The sequence below is a fragment of the Marmota flaviventris genome, chromosome 18 (genome assembly GCF_047511675.1).
Source record: "Marmota flaviventris isolate mMarFla1 chromosome 18, mMarFla1.hap1, whole genome shotgun sequence".
NCBI lineage: Eukaryota > Metazoa > Chordata > Mammalia > Rodentia > Sciuridae > Marmota > Marmota flaviventris.
The window spans coordinates 15492370-15511958 of NC_092515.1; the positions used below are offsets into that span (position 1 = coordinate 15492370).

At 36.4% G+C, this 19589-nt stretch overlaps 1 protein-coding gene and 1 pseudogene across 2 annotated transcripts in view; both read right to left on the bottom strand.

The window, feature by feature from the left end:
- Nucleotides 1-19589, bottom strand: part of LOC114097367 (zinc finger protein 573) — a 39868-nt gene that overhangs the window by 9972 nt on the left and 10307 nt on the right. The window contains exons 3-5 of one of the 2 annotated variants that reach the window (XM_027941258.2): nt 13488-13574; nt 12071-12203; nt 10426-10521 (exon numbers count right to left, since the gene is read on the bottom strand). In XM_027941258.2, coding sequence (XP_027797059.2) covers nt 10426-10521; nt 12071-12203; nt 13488-13496 — 238 coding nt within the window. In that variant the 5' untranslated portion in view covers nt 13497-13574. Of the gene's footprint in view, nt 1-10425; nt 10525-12070; nt 12204-13487; nt 13575-19589 lie in introns of both variants that reach the window. The other variant, XM_071605128.1, reaches the window with a different exon arrangement.
- LOC114097498 (protein phosphatase inhibitor 2 pseudogene) lies at nt 2449-4014 on the bottom strand (annotated as a pseudogene).

Consider the following 19589-nt stretch of genomic DNA (forward strand, 5'->3'; position numbering starts at 1 on the left):
AATGAACTTTAACACACATAGAGGATTTCTTAATCAGGGTTATTAATTTTATATTCATCTAGTAAAATGGCATGAAATAAAGAAACCAAATCATCAATACAATCCAAAGTCTGAGAAGAACATTTGATCAACAATGATCTAGAACTTCATCAGTATAATCCAAATATTACAAAATCCAATTACTTTCCACTTATACTATAACTGCTTATAAAAACTGACCATTGGGCTAGGGATGTGGCTCAAGTAGTAGCGTGCTTGCCTAGCATGCGTGAGGCACTGGGTTCGATTCTCGGCCCCACATAAAAATGAAATAAAGATATTGTGTCCACCTAAAACTAAAAAAATAAATATTTTTAAAAAATTGACATATACTTGGCTATAAAGTCTCATTGTATTTCAAAGGATCAAAATCATACAAGAGTATATAGCCCGACCACAAAAAATTATGCTAAAATCAACATTATAAAGACTAGACAAAATAAAATTGGAAATTAAAGAATGCTTGTGATAAGTATACTAAATAAACAGTGTCCTGTAATATGATAATAATTATGAACCTTGGAAAATGATGTTTTGACTGAATATTATAAGGCTATAGACAAAAGAAATTGTAAAATTAAAATACATTAGAAAGAGAAAATAGAGTTCATTTGTTTCTCACTGAGGTATGGGTTAACAGTTCTAAAATGTACACTGGGGCTGAACAAGTAAATAAATGAATGGTGGGTGGGGGAAGCCAGTTTTCTCATTATTAAAGAAGGGGGGGGCTGGGGCTGCAGCTCAGTGGTACAGTGCCTGCCTTGCATGTGTGAGGCACAGGGTTCAATCCTCAGCACCACATAAAAATAAAGAGATTGTGTCCAACTACAACTAAAAAAAAAAAAAAAAGTTAGATATGTACCCTGTGGTACTGGATGAGAGTTGAAGACATCAATATGAACTCAAATTTAGCTTAATATGCAAATAGATGGGCAGAGAGAAAAACCTATGTGTAAGTATGTATCACTGAGTATGCATACACGTTTTTCTTTGGTAGGTCTCTAGGACGTCATAGAAGCTATGAGCATAACAGAACCCAGATCTTGATTTCCAAATACAATTCTCTAGTAAAAGGACCAGGGAAGGAAGAAAATAAGATAAATCTGAAATAGTACTAGGAAAGAAGTTCCCCTCAAAATTCAAAGAATGGCGGTTTGAAATGGACATAGGAACCAACTGCAAAGGACTACCAATATTCAAAGCTGGAAAAATATGGGCAACAAAAGAAATAATGTAATATTTAACTATAACTTGAAATATAAATACCAGTCCACACTGATAAAAACAAATAAGAAACAATTTTTCTTATAGAACTCCAAGTAATATTAGATATTGTACCCTATAAAATGTAGTTTATATTTTTAAACAGCCAAGAATCCTCCCACTTTTTTAAATTTTTACTTTTTAGTTGTAGATGGACAGAATGCTTTTATTTTATTTGTTTTTATGTGGTGCTCAGGATCAAACCAGTGCCTCACACATGCTAGGCAGGTGCTCAGCCACTGAGCTACACACCCAGCAGCCCTTCTCCCACTTAAATTTTATATATATATATTTTTAGTTGATGTTATTTTATTCATTTATTTATATGCTATGCTGAAAATTGAGCCCAGTGTCTCACACATGCTAGGCAAGCACTTCACCACTGAGCCATAACCCCAGCTCCCACTTTTTACTTATTTTGACATATTCATATTTCCATAAACCTGCAAGTAAAAGATAAGCTGTTCAATAAAAGCATTTCATATATATAATATACAGAAACTATTTTAAAAGTCTGTTTGTATAATGGTACTAACAAAAAATTAAGATAAATAATTGACTAGAAATGAAACCAACACTAAACCAGGACACAGAAGAACTACACTTCATTTCAGGAAAAAAAAAATCTGAATAACTCCTACTGTGTTAGAAGAATAAAGTACATGTGTCATAGTATACATCATCATATTCCCTTAAATCATGGACTATTTAAATTTTTTTAAATGAAAACTATTCAGACTTGATTCTGTTTGTACATTCAGAAACAATCATATCATTGGTTACATATAATTCTCTCATCATGTAAAAAAAGCTCAATGGTTTTCTAAGGTCTAATTAACTCAAATGAACTAACAATAGCAATTTAATTAGCACACTCTCAATAAGAGAGGTATAGAAACTGAGCAGTTGAATTTTATTTCCTGCCTATAGCATTGCTGCTACTCAAATGTTTTCTTCATCTTAAGAACTAACAAGGGGCTGGGGTTGTGGCTCAGTGATAGAGCTCTTGCCTAGCATGTACAAGGCCCTGGGTTCAATCCTCAGCACCACATAAAATAAATAAATAAATAAATAAATGAAGATATTGTGTTCAACTACAACTAAAAAATATTTTTTTTAAAAAAAGAATAAGAACTAATGGCCAAAATGAGACTTTCATTATTGCAACAACGCTGTGATCCTTTAATATAATCCTTATATTCGTCTGCCTGTGTGTAGAAAGAACAGAAAACAAAAGCAGGAGGTTAAGACAGGTATGTAAAAGAAACACTGATAGCTATAATTATATCTATTTATTTATCTTAAATATTTTCTAGTTGTAGATGGACACAATACTTTTATTTTTGTTTATTTTTTAATGTGGTGCCAGGTATGGAACCCAGTGCCTCACGCATGCTAGGCAAGCACTCTACCACTGAGCCATAATCCTGGCTCTATGATTATATTTATTGGAAAAAAAAAAAACTGATCTGGTCTGCTCAGTGTACCAAAACAAGCACTTAGAGCAGACATTAGTGAAAATTAAACCTGATAATTTGTTTTTTTCTTTGTTTTTTAGTTGTAGCTGGACATAATACCTTTATTTATTTTTAATGTGATGGTGAGGATCGAACCCAGGGCCTTGCATGGGCTAGGTGAGTGCTCTACCGCTGAGCTACAACCCCAGCCCTGATAATTTATTTGTGGGAAAAAAGCTAGTTCTGAGGAGAAATTTTTCAATCCTTTCCTTATAAACACAACATGAATTTCAAAGATAAGCTAGTAGGCCCCAAAATACAACAGTAATGCTTACAATCCGTCTCAAACAAAAATCAAGTTGAAGACAATTGTTAAAATATCCTTCAGTATGAATATATATCAGCCAATATATCTTCTTGTTTCAATCAGCTTTTGATAAAAATAAACAAAAAAACCCAACAAACTTTTCATAAGAGGTATCACATCTAGAAGTGATAAAAATAAATTAGTTCCTCTTTCCCCCCAAGATGTTGTTTAACCTCTAAGATATTATATAAATTAACCAGTGTTCTTACAAAAGTAAAAACCATTGGTCACTCAGAATAATTCCTGATATGATTCTTCAACATTCATGCTTTCTCCATCTGCAGTCTCTAACATTTCTTCATCTTCATTGTCATGTGGATCTTTTGAAATTAGTGGGGTAGCTAATTTAATATTGCGACCTTCATTGTAGTGAAGCTTCCTCTTCATTTTCGAATTGTCACTTTTTTTTCGTCCTTCAGGTGACAGGTCACTATCCTCCTCTCCACTGCTTTCTGGTTCCCCAATCCAATGCTTTGGTTCCGAGGCTTCAGCAGCAGATAATTTCTTAGCTAAGGCATCAGGAGTCCTGGTCAGTGGTTTCGGGGTCACCTCTTATGCTATGGGAAGCAGTGCCTGGGTCCTCTGTTTTCATTAAACCCTAGTCTTTTCTGCTGGGTGATGTGTTCCCAGGATATTCATTTCACCCACTTCTGGGATTTTTCACTCAGCTCCTCTTTTACTCTGATGGGGCTGCTCGGCTGAGGCCACCACCGAGGGAGTCGCAGACATACTGTTCTTCAGGATCCCCTTGATGGGCCACTGCGAGGTCAAGGCAGTCCAGACTGTGGAGGCCACCATTGCCGTCTTCTCGGGTGTCTGCTCAGGGTCCAGGAAGAGAAGGTCGGTTGCTAGCAGAGACAGCGGGGGAGCCCATTTTAACAGCTGCATTCACTGATGCTGTCACAACACTGGCACACCAACGTCACTATCATGACACAATGACCCAATGCCACAGACAGTGCCGCCAGGCAGAGGGCGCTAGCCGGCCCTTTATCAATGGGCCACGGAGACAGGGGCCTGCTGCCCCAGCCGGGAGCGACTATGACCAAAATTCCCACTCTAGTGCACCTAGACCCTGGAGGGGCCAGAATTAATGAGTTGTTTCTACATTCGATTTTTTTCTTTCCTCCGATATTGGACACTATCACTGAATTACATTCCCAGCCCTTTTTATTTTACTTTTTAAATTTTTCAGACAGAATCTTGCTAAATTGCCCAGGCCAGCCTTGAACTTATGATACACCTGCCTCAGCTTTCCAAGTTGTTGGGATCTTGGTATGTATCACCACACCTGGCAAAATGCTTCTAAAGAATATAGCATTGGGCCTGGGGTTGAGGCTCAGTGGTAGAGTGCTTGCCTCATACCTGTGAGGCACTGGGTTCGATCCTCAGCACCACATAAAAATAAATAAATAAAATAAAGACATTGTGTCCATCTACAACTAAAAAAACATTTTTAAAAAAGTCAGAAACTTGGCAGACACACCTTAGGCAAATGATAAAGGATATCCAAGTGTTGTCACATGGATGTCATATACCCTGGATATAGTGTGATCAGAAGAGCATTTCACCTCTGTTACTATCTAAGAACCTATATCTCCAGTCTAATTATAAGAAAAACAACACACCTGAATTTAGGGATATTTTATAGAATACCTATGAAAGTCTGGGGGAAAAAACTGTTATAAAACAGAGGAGATTGGAAAACCAAATAAATATATGCAATTTGGTAACCCCAGAATGGATATATGATCAGAAAGAAGACATCAGTGGAAAAGGTGATGACATCCAAATAGAATCTAGAGTTCAGTTAATACCAGCCTCAGTTTCTTAGTTTTAACAAATGTGCTTAAATGATATAAGATGCTAACAATGATGAAACTGGGTACAGCTTATAAAGAAATCTCTATTATCTTTGTGACTTTCCATAAATCTAAAATTGTTCAAAAATAAAAGTTTATTAAAAGAAAATTATATCCACCCTTTAACTATTCATGGCACAAATGTTTGACCTTATTCTAATCATGAAGGGAAAAGGCAAACCTAGAAAGTAGATATTCCACAAGAAAACTGGACTAACCACATTAAAAGAAGTCAAAATCACAGGGAAAAAAATGGTAGTATGATACAAAACCTAACACCCAAATGCAATGTATGAACATAGATTGGATCCTAAGCTTTTTTTTTTTTTTTTTTTTTTTGGTACTGGGAATTGAACCCAGGGGCAATGAACCACTGAGCAACATCCCCATCCCTTTTTTGTATTTTATTAGAGACAGGATCTTTCTGAGTTGCTTAGTGCCTCACTAAATTGCTGAGTCTAGCTTTGAACTTATAATCCTCCTGCCTCAGCCTCCCAAGCTTCTGGGATTAGACGTGTACACCACTGTGCCTGGCCCTAAACAATTTTTTAATATATTTATTTTATATTTACGTGGTGCTGAGGACTGAACCAAGTGCCTCACACATGTGAGGCAAGTGCTGTACCTCTGAGCCACAACTCCAGCCCCCTAAACAAATTTTATAAGTGGCATTTCGAAAATTTAAATATGGATTCTACAGTAGGTAAGACTTAATTACTATCATAACATTATTGTGGTTATGTAGAAGAATGCCTTTATTCTTAAGAGATGGACATAATGAAGAGGTAAAACTCAATGATAACTAGTACTTACTATCAAGTGGGCCAAGAAGAAAGTTGCATATACAGAAAGAAAAGTAAGGCAAACTATTAATAACCAAAGTTAAGTCTATGTGAAGGATAATTAATTATGTATATTTTTAAATATTCTCACTTGGCTTAATAATTTTCAAAATAAAAAGCTGAAGAAGGAAAAAGCCAATCAGGATATAAGAAGATGCTTTCTAACTTTTCACATAGAAATGATTTTAAACCTAATGATAGTATGTTTATATCCAATTATATTTGATGCAGTTAAAGAAGTAGAAAAATAACTTATAAAGTAAATGTAAATATATCTAAGGAAAGAAGAAAAGTGAAAACGGAAACTCAAAGCTCCCATGGTTTTCTGGCATATTTCCTCAAACATTACAAAAGGAGAAAAAGTTAAGAACAAGTAAGTCCAACTCAAAATTGTAACAATTACCATAATAACAAAGATGTAACAATAAGATATCTTCAGACAAAAATCAGTTGCTTCCAAATATATCAGTAACTGATTAGGACATATTTTATAGAGGTATATAATTATGTATTATAGACATTGCAATGTTTTAATTTATCATTGTAACCTGAAATTTTATTAAAAATTAATAAAATATAAACATGTATTTAAAGTTTTTTTTAACTATCCTTATTTTTCAATCACCTTACTTTTGTTAGTCTTACAGTTTAAATTGGAGGGTAAAATATTGTATTGCTTATCTTTTTGCCCTAATTTAAACACGGGAAAAGCTTGACTAGTTTTTTATTATTTTCATTGCAGTTGGATAAAGGATTAGATTTTATGCCAGTGGGGCCATTCCTTTCGTATATATACAATATGAACATGATGAACTAAAAAAAAAACATTTTTGGTGGTAAGAAATTCAACTGCCTTTAATGTGTTTCAAACTAAGAACGTTCACACATGTGATTTGGAGCTTGAACTTCATAGAAAGCTTGCTTTGGTGTTGCAGCTTTCAAACAACAGGAAAATACTCAGAAACACTTAGCCACATCACCATACATAGTAACACACTACCCAGCTGTGTCAGCTAAAGAGAACCTAGTAGCTAAAAGGTCCCAGGAGCAGTAAGCACACCTCGTGTCTCGATCTGGATTTCTAAATACCAGTTTCCAATAAAAGGAACCTGGGATCCTTGGAGAAGTCATTGATTCTAGGGCTGGGGCAGAAAAATATGATCCTAGAATAACAACCATAGTGCCAAAGAGTAAGACATTCTCACCAAAGGCTGGTACATGTTGAAAGAGCACTGGAGCCTACCTGAAAGAAGAGCTCCCAAAGGTCTGAGCTGAATAAAAATAGTCAAAGTACTGGATTATAACCCATGGAATAAATACACATCAATGAGTCTACACCAATATAAACAGTGGAATAAATAAGTGAAAAGAGAGAAGAAAGAGTTCTTCCTCATAGAAGAATTCCAATTAATAAACTTATAAAAAGGAAAATACAAAAACTACCATTAGGCAAACACTGAAGTAAAAACTGGTGCAAGCAAAATACACTGATGGCTGCTGAAAGTCAGTGGATTGGAAATGAAATAGGATATTCATATTGTTTCAGAGAACCTCCCCCAAGATATTTATCAGTTTTAAAGGGAAATGTAATAATTTTGCTACAGAGAAACCCAACAGACCTCCATTTACCACGATCAATTTTAAGAGCACCAGTAATAACACACATAGCACCCCACTGACATAATGTACTGAGAAGGACACACCATTCTTTTCTATGGGATTATTACCAAAAATACAATTTACTTATAAGAAAGTTATTAGACCAAACCAAATTGAGGAATATTCTGCCTCCTAGTAACTATCCTCTCAGAAAGTGCCAAGGACATGAAAGACAGAAAGTCCATGAAACTGGAATAGATTGGAAAAAGACTGAGAAACATGCTAATATGATAGTGACTAAATAGTATTTTGGATCAAGTCCTAAATCAGAAAAAGAAATCAGTGAAAACACTGATGAAATGTGAATAAAGCCTACCATTTACTAGTATCAGTAGTATTGTATAAATGTTAATTGCTTAGGTGTTTCCCCCCCCCCCCCAGAGGAAGCCTCACTGAGCATGGAGTCCAAGCTACCCTCCTCCCTCGGCCTCCACAGTAGCTAGGAATACAAGTACATGCTTTGTTTTGATAAATGTATTATGATTATACAAGCTATTAATAATTGGGAAAGCTGAGTGAAGGGTAAACAGTAACTATATCTTCTCTGTAATACTTACATAAATTTAAAATTATTTCAAAATAAAAAATATTTTAAAATAATAAATAAAATTTGAAAGTCTGTAATAATTAAAAATAAAATAAAAACCAAGAGTTCTTCATAAAAGAATGACAGTAAAAAAAATAAGAAAAAGAGTGACAATGAATGTAGAATGAAATGACAGAAAAGTCACTACCATCTTAACTGCTTCAGTCATTACTAGGGAATACTTGTGGGGAAATACAGTGCCCACAGTATCACACTGCAGATTATTTATTGGTTAAAAAAAAAAAAAAAGAGACAAAATGGCACATTCTTAGCACTACCTGGGGCACAAAGTTCCATTTACCTAAACTATCATATTAGCATTGCCAATGCAATGAACTATCATTGTTTTGTGATGTGGTACAATGGGAAGAATACAATTGAATCTCAATCTGATTAAGCTTCATTTTTTGTTTTGTTACCAGTGATTGAACCCAGGGGTGCTTATACACTGAGCCACATCCCCAGACCTTTTTTATATTTTATTTAGAGACAGGGTCTCACTGAGTTGTTTAGAGCCTCACTAAGTTGCTGATTGAGGCTGGCTTTGAACCTTGGATTCTTCTGCTTCAGCTTCAGAGCCACTGGGATTATAGGCATGTACTAACTGCACCCAGCTGGGATATTGTTTCTTGAGCAAACAAATGGTTAGGAACAAAAGAGAGAGAGAGAGAGAGAGAAAGATGAAAAGGAAATTTAGAGATTAAAGAAGACTTAAATGACATATAAAAAACTGGAGGAAGAAAAACAGGAAGAGGCTTATCACTATTAAAATTACAATAGTGGGGCTAGGAGGATAGCTCAGTGGAAGTACTTGCCAAGCATGAATGAAGCCCTGGGTTCCATCCCTAGGACTAATTACATTATTGGTTCTAAGCATTCAAAGAAACAAGTGGAAAAAAAACAGCAATACTGGTTGCACCTAGCAGGAGAGAGAAGATTGAGATTGGATGGAGATGTTTGGAGCATCTAAAATTGACTACAAAAGTTTATCTCCAGACTGGCATGATGGCACATGCCTATAATCCCAGTGAATCCAGAGGCTGAGGCAGGAGGATCTCAAGTTCAAAGTGAGCCTCAGCAATTTAGCAAGGCCCTAAGCAACATTTTGAAACCATTTCAAAATAAAAAATGAAAAGGACTAGGGATATAGCTCAGTGGTTAAGTGTCCCTGGGTTCAATCCTTGGCACACAAACACAACACATATTCACACATATGTATATTCTTTGAAGGGTATAGAGAATCTTGTGTGCTATTATCATCACCTTTTTGTAACTCTGAGATTGTATTAAAATAGTTTCTAAAAAGTTTTAACTCGGGCTGGGGCTATAACTCAGTGGCAGAGAACTTGCCTACCATGCATGAGGCACTAGGTTTGATCCTCAGCACCACATAAAAATAAAAAAAGAGATGTGTGGAGCATTTTAATACAAAAAAAAATTTTTTTAAAGTTTTAACTCCTGAGTATAGTGACATGGTTGTTTAACATCTATAACCCATTAAGCTACACATTAGTTTTCTGTCTTCATTTGATATTTAAAAAAAAATGGCTTAAAATGAAAATGAAAAACTAATTATATTATTGGTTCTAAGCATTCTTATCACTAATAATTCAAAATCAACAATTCCTCATCTGATCTGATTCTCCTAACAGTGTGACTTTATTTCTTGTCACTCTCAGGATCTCTATTTTGGTCTATCTGATGCTGCTTTAATTCACATAGCTCTCCCTCTTACCCTCTATCTACTTTTCCTGATTTGCCCCAGAAAACCCCTGAGGCTTCTGAACTCTTCCTTCAGCTTGGAATATTCTTCTCTAGATAATATCTCTTCTCAAATACCACCACCTAAGAGGAATCATCCCCAGTCAGTCACCTTATCTAAATGGCCCCACCTCTGCTCTCCTTCCAACAAATGGTTAGGAAAAAGAGAGAGAGAGAGAGAGAGAGAGATGAAAAGGATGTGGTTGTCCGTTTATTTCCATATCTATTCACTCTAATGCAATGTCAATTTCTTGGAAGCAAGGGCCTTGTAAGTTTTATTTACTATCATTGCATTGATACATGTGTTTGTGTGTATGCAAAAGGGGAACTGAAAAGTAGACTCCAAAATATAGTTAAAATACTGAACCCAGGAAAAGAGCCCCATCATTGAAAATGGGTTTGAAAGATAAGAAAAATATGGTGATTGATAAATGGGGAAAAGCTGAAGTTCCTTCCCTGGCTCACACCAAGATCTTTATTTCCTCTCAGGACACAGACCTATGTTCCATGAGTCTACAACACAACCAGGTTGTAGACTCCCTAACCAAACAGGTTGTTACCAGCCCTGACTGTTCCCCCTTTCCCATACCTGTGTATTGTCTTTGTGTTTCTTCCTTTAGAAACATCCAGGGCTCTTTTCCTTGCTCCAATAAGTCAACCACATCTGGCTTAGAAGTAGAATGCCCTGCTTACAAGAAAAGAAACGTCACATGGATTAAAAATAAAAACAAAGTCACAGAAACCCTGGAGCTTTAGTTAAATTTGCAATGAACTAAAGATTAAATGTTAGTGATAAAGACTTCAGATAAAAGAGGGGTGCAATGATTTAAGAAATGAAGCAGGTATGGTGAAACCTTATTTTAATTTAAACTCACACAGGCTCTGTCTCTTTTGTCTTCAGGGTCCTGTTGTTTTTTTCCTGGCTGGCCTTGAGCTCATGGGCTCAGAAAATCCTCTTGCCTTAGCCTCCCAAATAACGGAATATAGGTGGCATGCACCACTGTGCCCAGCCAGGAGTTGTCTGTCTTTCTCTCCTTCCCTCTCCATCTCTCTCTCTCATGTTCTCTCTGTTTCTTTTTCATCTCTCCGCCCCCCCCCCTCCTTTTTAATTTTTTTGGTACTGGGGATTGAATCCAGTGGCACTTTACCACTGAGCTACATCCAGACCTTTTCTTTTTTTATTTTGAGATAGGGCCTCACTAGGTTGCTGAGGCTAGCCTCAATCTTGCAATCCCCCTGCCTCAACCTCCCAAGCTGCTGCAGTTACAGGTTTGTGCCCAGCCAGCTTTTCTCTCTTATGAGAAAGTTCAACAATGCAAAAGTCTCTGGAGTCAGAGGTCTGGGGCACAAATTCTTCCTCTTATCAATCTTATGATTTGGCCAGGTTGTTTCAACTCACTATTCCCCAATGTTGGCAAGAAACTGGGTATAATACTACTACTACAATGTAGTTGTTTTATGATTGAATCATTTTATTCATTTTTTTCCAGAAAAGTGCTTGGTACATAATAAACACTAATTTTAAGTATTTCATTCCTATAAGAGGATAACAAGAAACATCCAGATTGACTTACAAAATCTTCATTCAATAATTAAGTGCAAAGTTCATGGACTGAAACTTTCAACAATAAATCATAAAAATTGGTTACAGGAAATGAAATGTGGACTTTAGTTTTTTGTGAGTTAATTTTGAGAGGGTCAGGAGACAAGGTCTCACTAAATTGCTTAGGGACTTGTCAATTGCTGAGGCAGGCCTTGAAATTGCAGTCCTCCTGCCTCAGCCTCCCAAGTCACTGGGATTACAGGTATGCAACACCCATACCTGGCCATGATTCTTCAGTTTTAACGAATACTATTCATCTTATCCACTACTGTATAAGTTAGAGGTTCTTTTCATATAAAGAAAAAATCAGGAAATCTTCATCTAAATATTGTCCTTGCAGATGGACCAGAGGATGAAAGAGCACATCTATAGAAATTTTTGGAATAAACGTGGAAATCATGGTTATTAATTAAATAAATATGCAGAATTTTATCCTGGCCCCTTGTATATTAAAGAAAGTAGGCTATTATAAATGTCATAGGAAGATGTGAATGTCATTGAAGGATGGAGAAAATGATGGTGCTTAATTGCAGTGTCATTGTCATTCTGGCAGAACTTAGGGAGATTTGAAAATCATTGTGTTAACATATCATAGTTCACATTTTAAATTACTTCAAGCAAATAAACTTACCTAGAAAGACCAGGTTCCTATAGTTCTCCAACATCACATCCCTGTACAAGTCCCTCTGAAGAGGGTCCAGGTATTCCCACTCCTGCTGAGAGAAGTCTATGGCCACATCCCCGAATGTTACTAATTCCTGAAACTACAAACCCATGTATTATGAAACTTAAAAAACATTTTCATAAAGCAGAAGAGAAGAGCACCTTATAGGAAAGCTGTGATATAGTCAAGAGGCTAATAACTGGTAGCAGACTAAAGCAGAGTATCTACACATTCTTGAAGAATTCTATTGCTGCAGGCAAATCTTTCTTTGTATTAGGAGTAACCACAACAATTTAGGTTTGCTGAGCAGTGGATGAAATAAAATTCAAGTTCCTGTATTCAATAAAGTATTAGACATAATCACAATTTGCTAGAGGCCTAATGCATAAATTAACAATAAATGTAAATTTCTAAATTATTTTACCTTTAACAGTAAAATAAAAAGAACCAAAAATGTATGTCCTTCTCAAATTTAATATAAAAATCTCTATATTCAAAAAAGGTTTTACAGAAAAGCTTAGATATTTCCCCAAGTCTCAAGTTCATCATTATGTCAGAGCACATAATGGCAATTTTCTTTGTTTTGATAAATTTTGGGTTTACTGTGTAACAATCCATTTTATTATGGATATCTCAGAATTAATTCATCCTTTATGTTTATCTACTTGATTGGAAAAAAATTTCAAAGTCCTTTTAGAAATCAGGAGAGGAAATCCACATGTTTACTCCATAGGAAAATGTTCTCCCCCATTGCCATCCTCCATCTCTCACTCAACACTTCCCTGTCCGAGTATACAATGATATAGGATGACTCATGATCAAATAAATGTCACCCAAATTCAACAGAATACATTCAACCACAAAATAAATATATTTGTCAATCAGTAATTCCTTAACAAAAGTCGTGACATGTCCAACCTTTCTAAAAACCTCAAAGGACTTGAAATCTCATCACATAATAAGACTGTGACCAAGTGATAACCAAATTTCCTCTTATTTGCCTTTAAAATAAGAATACATACATGCATTATTTCAAAGTCTACCTGTTATACTCAAATAGGGCCAATATTCACCAAACTAGGGACGTACAAGGGAATCTTATATTTACCTGCTGGGACTTAACTCTTTTACTGTTCTATCAACATTTGATTGAAGAATAAGCACAAAAAAATAAGTAAATTGGACAACTGATACACAAACTGGATAGCAAATACTTGTAGGGAGGAATCTGAGTTATTTGCTTTCATAATTCATTGCATTAGGAGAAACTGGAGAGCAGATAAATGAACTAGGAAGGTCTTCTTAAGTAGGAAGATTTAGGTTAATGAAAAGAATCCATCTTACCTAAAATAATATTGCAAGAAAACATAAACAAACAACTTACACAGGTCATGTTTTAAAAATGAAAGACCTGATCAGTTTTCCTCAGGGTTCCACTACTAGAAGAATTCAAACTCCAGAGCATCCAGAGCTGAAAGAAAAAAGAAAGTTTTAGTGTTACATTATGACATAGTTCAGAAAGATCTTTCTGCTCTTCCATTGCTCCTTCCAAAATTAGTTATCCTACGGCTGTACATATAATTTAGGAAAAACCAAAAAGATGGATCTAAGCTGTCCCCTAAACCTCAGGAAACCCACAAGATGGTTGCAAAGTAAGTCACCTCTACACTGAAACCAGATCCAGACATGATAGCAGGAGGTTTCTTGGACAAGTCCCCATCTTGGGGGTTGATCTAGACCCCAGTCTTTCTATGAATAGATCCTCTAAGGCTGAAAGAGGCCACATCACCCAAACTAACACCTCTTATGGCATCAGAATCATCTGAAGTTGATCACATATGGAAGACAACACAACCCAGAAGAAATTGCTTGGGCTGGTTCTGTATAGAGTCCAACCCAGCTGTGTAGTTAATTATGGAACCTACGTGTAATAATATAAAATAGTCATTTAATGCAAGTAGGGAAATATATGTAAGAATATGAAAAATATTTCAAATATACTGTCAACAAAAATTGACATTAAAAAGTAGAATGCACAATATGATTTGATAGACAGATAGACAGGGAGTGTAGTTCAGTGATGGAGCACTTGCCTAGCATACAAGAGACCCTGAGTTTGAATCCCAACAATGAGGAAAAGGAAGAGGAAAAAAAAAAGTAATTTGGGGGGCTGGGATTGTGGGTCAGTGGTAGAGCACTTGCCTAGCATGTGTGAGGCACTGGATTTGATTCTCAGCACCACATATAAATAAATAAAATAAATGTCCATTGACAATTAGAAAAACATTTTTAAAAAGTAATTTGTTCTGTCTTGTTACAGAATTCTATGCTACCATTACTTTTTTATTTGTAATCTTGATTTTTTTGTTTTAAAGTATATTTCATAATTATAATATTGTCACACTCTAATTGAAAGCATACATGTGTAGGTACATTCACATGCACACAGATGTGTGCATATGCACAAATGTACATGCGAAAAAGCATGTTTCAGTGGCTGGAGTTGTGGCTCAGTGGTAGAGGACTCACCTAGCACGTGTGAGGCCCTGGGTTCAACCCTCAGCACCACATAAAAATAAATAAATAAAATAAAGGTATTATGTTCAACACAACTAAAAAAAAAAGTTGAAAAAATTTTAAAAAGCATGTTTCTATGGAATATTATTCCGCATTAAAAAAGAATAAACTCATGGCATTTGCAGCTAAAGGGATGGAGTTAGAGAATATAATTCTAAGCGAAGTTAGTCAATCCCAAAAAAACAAATGCCAAATGTTTTCTCTGATATAAGGAGGCTGATTCATAATGGGGTTGGGGGCAGGGAGCATGGGAGGATTAGATGAACTCTAGAGAGGGCAAAGGGATGGGAGGGAAAGGGAGGGGGCATGGGGGTAGAAAAGATGGTGGAATGAGATGGATATCATTACTCTAAGTACATGTATGAAGACACAAATGGTGTGACTCTACTCTGTATACAACCAGAAACAGAATACATTCAATATGAATTGTAATGCATTCTGTCATATATAACAAATTAGAATTAAAAAAGTGTGTTTATTTTGCTAGTTAACCATGATGTCTTCCAGACAACTGCTAAAACCAGCTTATCCCATTAGCCCCTCTTTGTATCTAACATTGCTTAAAATAAATAAATAAAAGCTAAGAGCTTATATAATAAATTCCACTTACCTCCATAGAAATTCCATGGGCTCAGTCCTACTTGTTCATAGCTTACAATGATGACCAGAATTCAACCAATACCACCTTTCCATGAATTCTTAAAGTATGGCACCTGAATACTGCATTATACTTACTCCTATTCATAGTTTATGTCCTTTGTTGGATTGTCAGCTTTTAAAAGTAGTAGTATTTTTAGTCACTGAATCACCCCAATTACAAATACTATAAGATTACAAATATTGCAGGTGCATAAGATGTCTGATTTGTGACACTACATTTCATTTGTAGGAATTTACCATAAGGAAATAAAAATACAGAGATACATAAATTGTATGCACAATAATATGTTTAGAAAAATTTCATTTCTATGAATGTATGAGTGTACTAGGATTGAACGCATATATATTTATTCATATATATACTTATATACACTGAGCTATATTCACAGTCCTTTTTATCTTTTATTATAAGACAGGGTCTTCCTATGTTGCTGAGGGTCTTGCTAAGTTGCTGAGGCTGGCCTAAAATTGTGATCCTCCTGTCTCAGCCTCCCAAATTACTGAGGTTATAAGTGTGCACCACACCACCAAACTTAGGAAGTTTTTAATAAAAAACTGGAAACATGGGCTAGGGTTGTGGCTCAGTGGTAAAGCACTTGCCTGGCATGTGTGAGGCACTGGGTTCGATTCTCAGCACCAGACAGATAGATAGATAGATAAAACAACTGGAAACATGTCTAATGCCAAGTAATGTATTCTTCAACAATTTGTAGTACATACTGGCATACTACGCTATTATCAAAAATTATATTGGTCTACACCAAAAAATGAAGAAAAGACATTTCTGATGAATTACTAAGTGAGGCAAGCATGTCTTAAAAATTAGTAATATTCAAGAGGTGGTTTCTTGGGCTGAGGTTGTAGCTCAATGGTAAAGCACTTATCTAGCATGTGTGAGGCACTGGGTTTGATTCTCAGCACCATATATAAATAAGTAAAATAAAGGTCCATTGACAACTAAAAATAGCCACTGTGAAGGAGGACTTATCTCAGTATCCTCTGTCAGTATCTGCAGAAGGAAGGCTTAAGGTTGTTTCTTCAGGCAAAGAAAATCAAACATATTCATATCCAAACAGAAATTTGGAGAACAAAAAGAAAACGAATCCACCTGAATCTTTTTATATAGTTTTTAATTGTTGATGGACCTTTTTAAAAAAATTTTTTAGTTGTAGATGGACATAATAACTTTATTTTATTAATTTATTTTTAAGTGGTGCTGAAAATCAAAACCAGTGCCTCACACATCCTAGGCAAGTGCTGTACCACTGAGTCACATCCCCAGCCCCATGGACTTTTATTTTATTCATTTATTCATATGCGGTGCTGAGAATCCAACCCAGTGCCTCACACATGCTAGGCAAATGCTCTATCGCTAGGCCACAAACCAGCCCCACCTGAATCTTGATTTTTAGGCATCAACAATATTGCTTTACCTTTAGTATTTTAGTAATGTAACAATTCTTTCCTCCTTTTGGGGTTCCCTTTTGGAGGAGGCAAGGTCAGAGGAAAAGTAAGTCATGATCTCACATACAGAACGAGGAGAAATATTAGGGTGAAAAAATCTGTATGTGAGTCCACAGGAGGTACCTGGGGTCAGAGTTCTGGGAATGGTGCGATTACACGATGTATGTCACCGAAAGGGTCCAAGGGAAAGGTTTCCAACAGGATGCTTAATCCAAGGAGCCTGGTTTTAGAGGTAACTCGCAGCTTTAAAAATTCCTATTCCAAGATGATATGTGTGCTTTCCTGTGCCCATGCTAGTGCTCAAAAGTGTGACTTCTCTCTTGGTGCCGTTTCTCTGCTTAAGCCATAAATGACTGTAAATTGAGAGGTCAGAGGACTGGGTAAGTAACCAACTCAGTGACAACTAAGCCCAACAACCCACACTCATGTATGGTAAGGCCAGCCTTCCTAGTCATAAAAGCGCTGACAGAACCACAACCGCATCCGAGGTCCTGGAGCCCCGTCCTGGGCTATTCTGCACTCAGGACACGCACACGGCACGCTCACTCCTGCCGTGGTCACCCCCAGTAATCCCTCTCCTGCGTTCCTCAGCTCATACAGAGGAGGGTCTGAGCGTGACACATCCTGTCTACACCCCAGATGTCTTCAAGAACACAGCTCCAGGATCATGCACTCCATTTTTGCTGCAGATTCAAGTCTGGCTTCAACTTAGGTCTGAAGAACACCCATGACCTGTCGTCCTTCCTCTGACACAACCATCTGTGGCTCACCATCTCACTGCCTGACTCAGAAAAAGCCCACATCGAGGTTACTTCAGCTTTAGTCGCCTCTGAAAAATGTGCTTTTCAAGAATTAATAAACTAGTGGGAGTCCAACATCAGCACCAAGCCTCAGGGATTTCCCATCTGCACAAGCGCAGTGAGCTGAGGGTGGCGTTTCTGGCCTGCCCCTGGCAGGGGTGTCCAGGGCCTGGGACTTGGGCACCCTGCAGTAAGTGAGGCAGTACTGAGTGACCCTGCACTCACAGCAGCGTTCTTACGTTGGAGCCAGGGCAATGGAGACATTTTGTATTTTGGTCACTGGCAAAGCCCTTGTACCTTTCAGATACGGTTGTTTTCTCACAGTGCATGCAGATTTTAGGCTAAGAATGCTACTAATTTAATATGCCAAAATTCGGGGCCTGGGGTTGTGGCTCAGAGGTAGAGCACTTGCCTAGCATGTGTGAGGAACTAGGTTTGATCCTCAGCACCACATAAAAAAATAAATGTTATAAAAAATAATGTTAAAAAATTTGGCCGATTTTCACACTGCCATTGAATTTTTCTTTTTCTTTCTTTTTTTTTTTTTTAATTGTTGCTAGATCTTTATTTTTATTTATAAAATAAATTTTAAAAAGCCACTGTAAATATTTGTGTGTAGGTTTTTGTGGGGATGTAAGTTTTCAATTCATGTGTGCAAATGCCAAGGATCATGAATACTAGATCGTATAATAAGAGTATATTTAGTTTTGAATGAAACTTCCAAAGTTTCATTTTTACAGTGGTGCTGAGAATCGAACCCAGTGCCTCACACATGCCAGGCAAGTACACTACCACTGAGCCACAGCCCCAATCCCACCTTTGAATTTTTCCAACTTCAAGCTCAGGCCATCCTTTTGTACTTTACCAAGGGGTAAGAATGTGCAATATAAAGATGTACTTTTCAAAAATGTTATCAGGGTTTGTATGTACTCCATTTAAATGTCAGGGGCAATGATCTTAAACCTTAGCTTTCTAAAATTTGGCCTTTGCATCAATACAATGAACTGGATGCTATTATTCTTATTTGTCCTCCATGTCAGGTTAAAGAATCTATCACATCATATATGTCATTAGAGAAATGCAAATTAAAACGATATCACTGCATACCTATTAGAATGGCCCCAATCCAGAAGAGTGACAATACCAAATGGTGGCAAGGATGTAGAGCAACTGGAACTCTCACTTACTGCTACTGGAAATGTAAAATGGTAAAGCCACTTTGGAAGACACTTTGGAAGTTTCATTCAAAACTAAATATACTCTTATTATACGATCTAGTATTCATGATCCTTGGCATTTGCACACATGAATTGAAAACTTACATCCCCACAAAAACCTACACACAAATATTTACAGTGGCTTTCTTTATAATTTGCAGAACTTGGAAAGAGTCAAGATATCCTTCAGTAAGTGCATGGATAAACTGGTACATCCAGACAGTGGAGTATTATTCAGCCCTAAAAAGAGCTATCAAGTCATTAAAGGACAGTGAATAAACTTACATGCATATTACTAAATGAAAGCAGCCAATTTGAAAAGCCTGCTTACTATATAATTCCAACCACATGACATTCTAGAAAGATCAAAACTATGAAGATAGTAAGATCAGTAGTTAACAGAGGTTAGAGAAAAAGAAGATGAATAGGCAAAGCACAGAGGAATTTTAGGGATATGGAATAGCTTTATATGATACCATAATGGTGGAAACATGTCACCATATTTTTGTCCAGACCTATAGAATGTACACCTCTAAGAGTCAAACTGGATGTGAACTATGGATTTTGGGTGATATTAATAATGTCAGTGTTAGGTCACTAGCTGTAACAAACATACCACTCTGTGCAAGATGCTAACAGTGGGGGAGGCTTTGTGTGTATGTGTATATGAACATGTGGCATGCAGGAACTCTGTCTTTTCAATTTTGCTTTAAATCTAAAATTGCTCTTTTAAAAAAAAAGATTTTAAAAGGGAAATAAAAGGGGGCT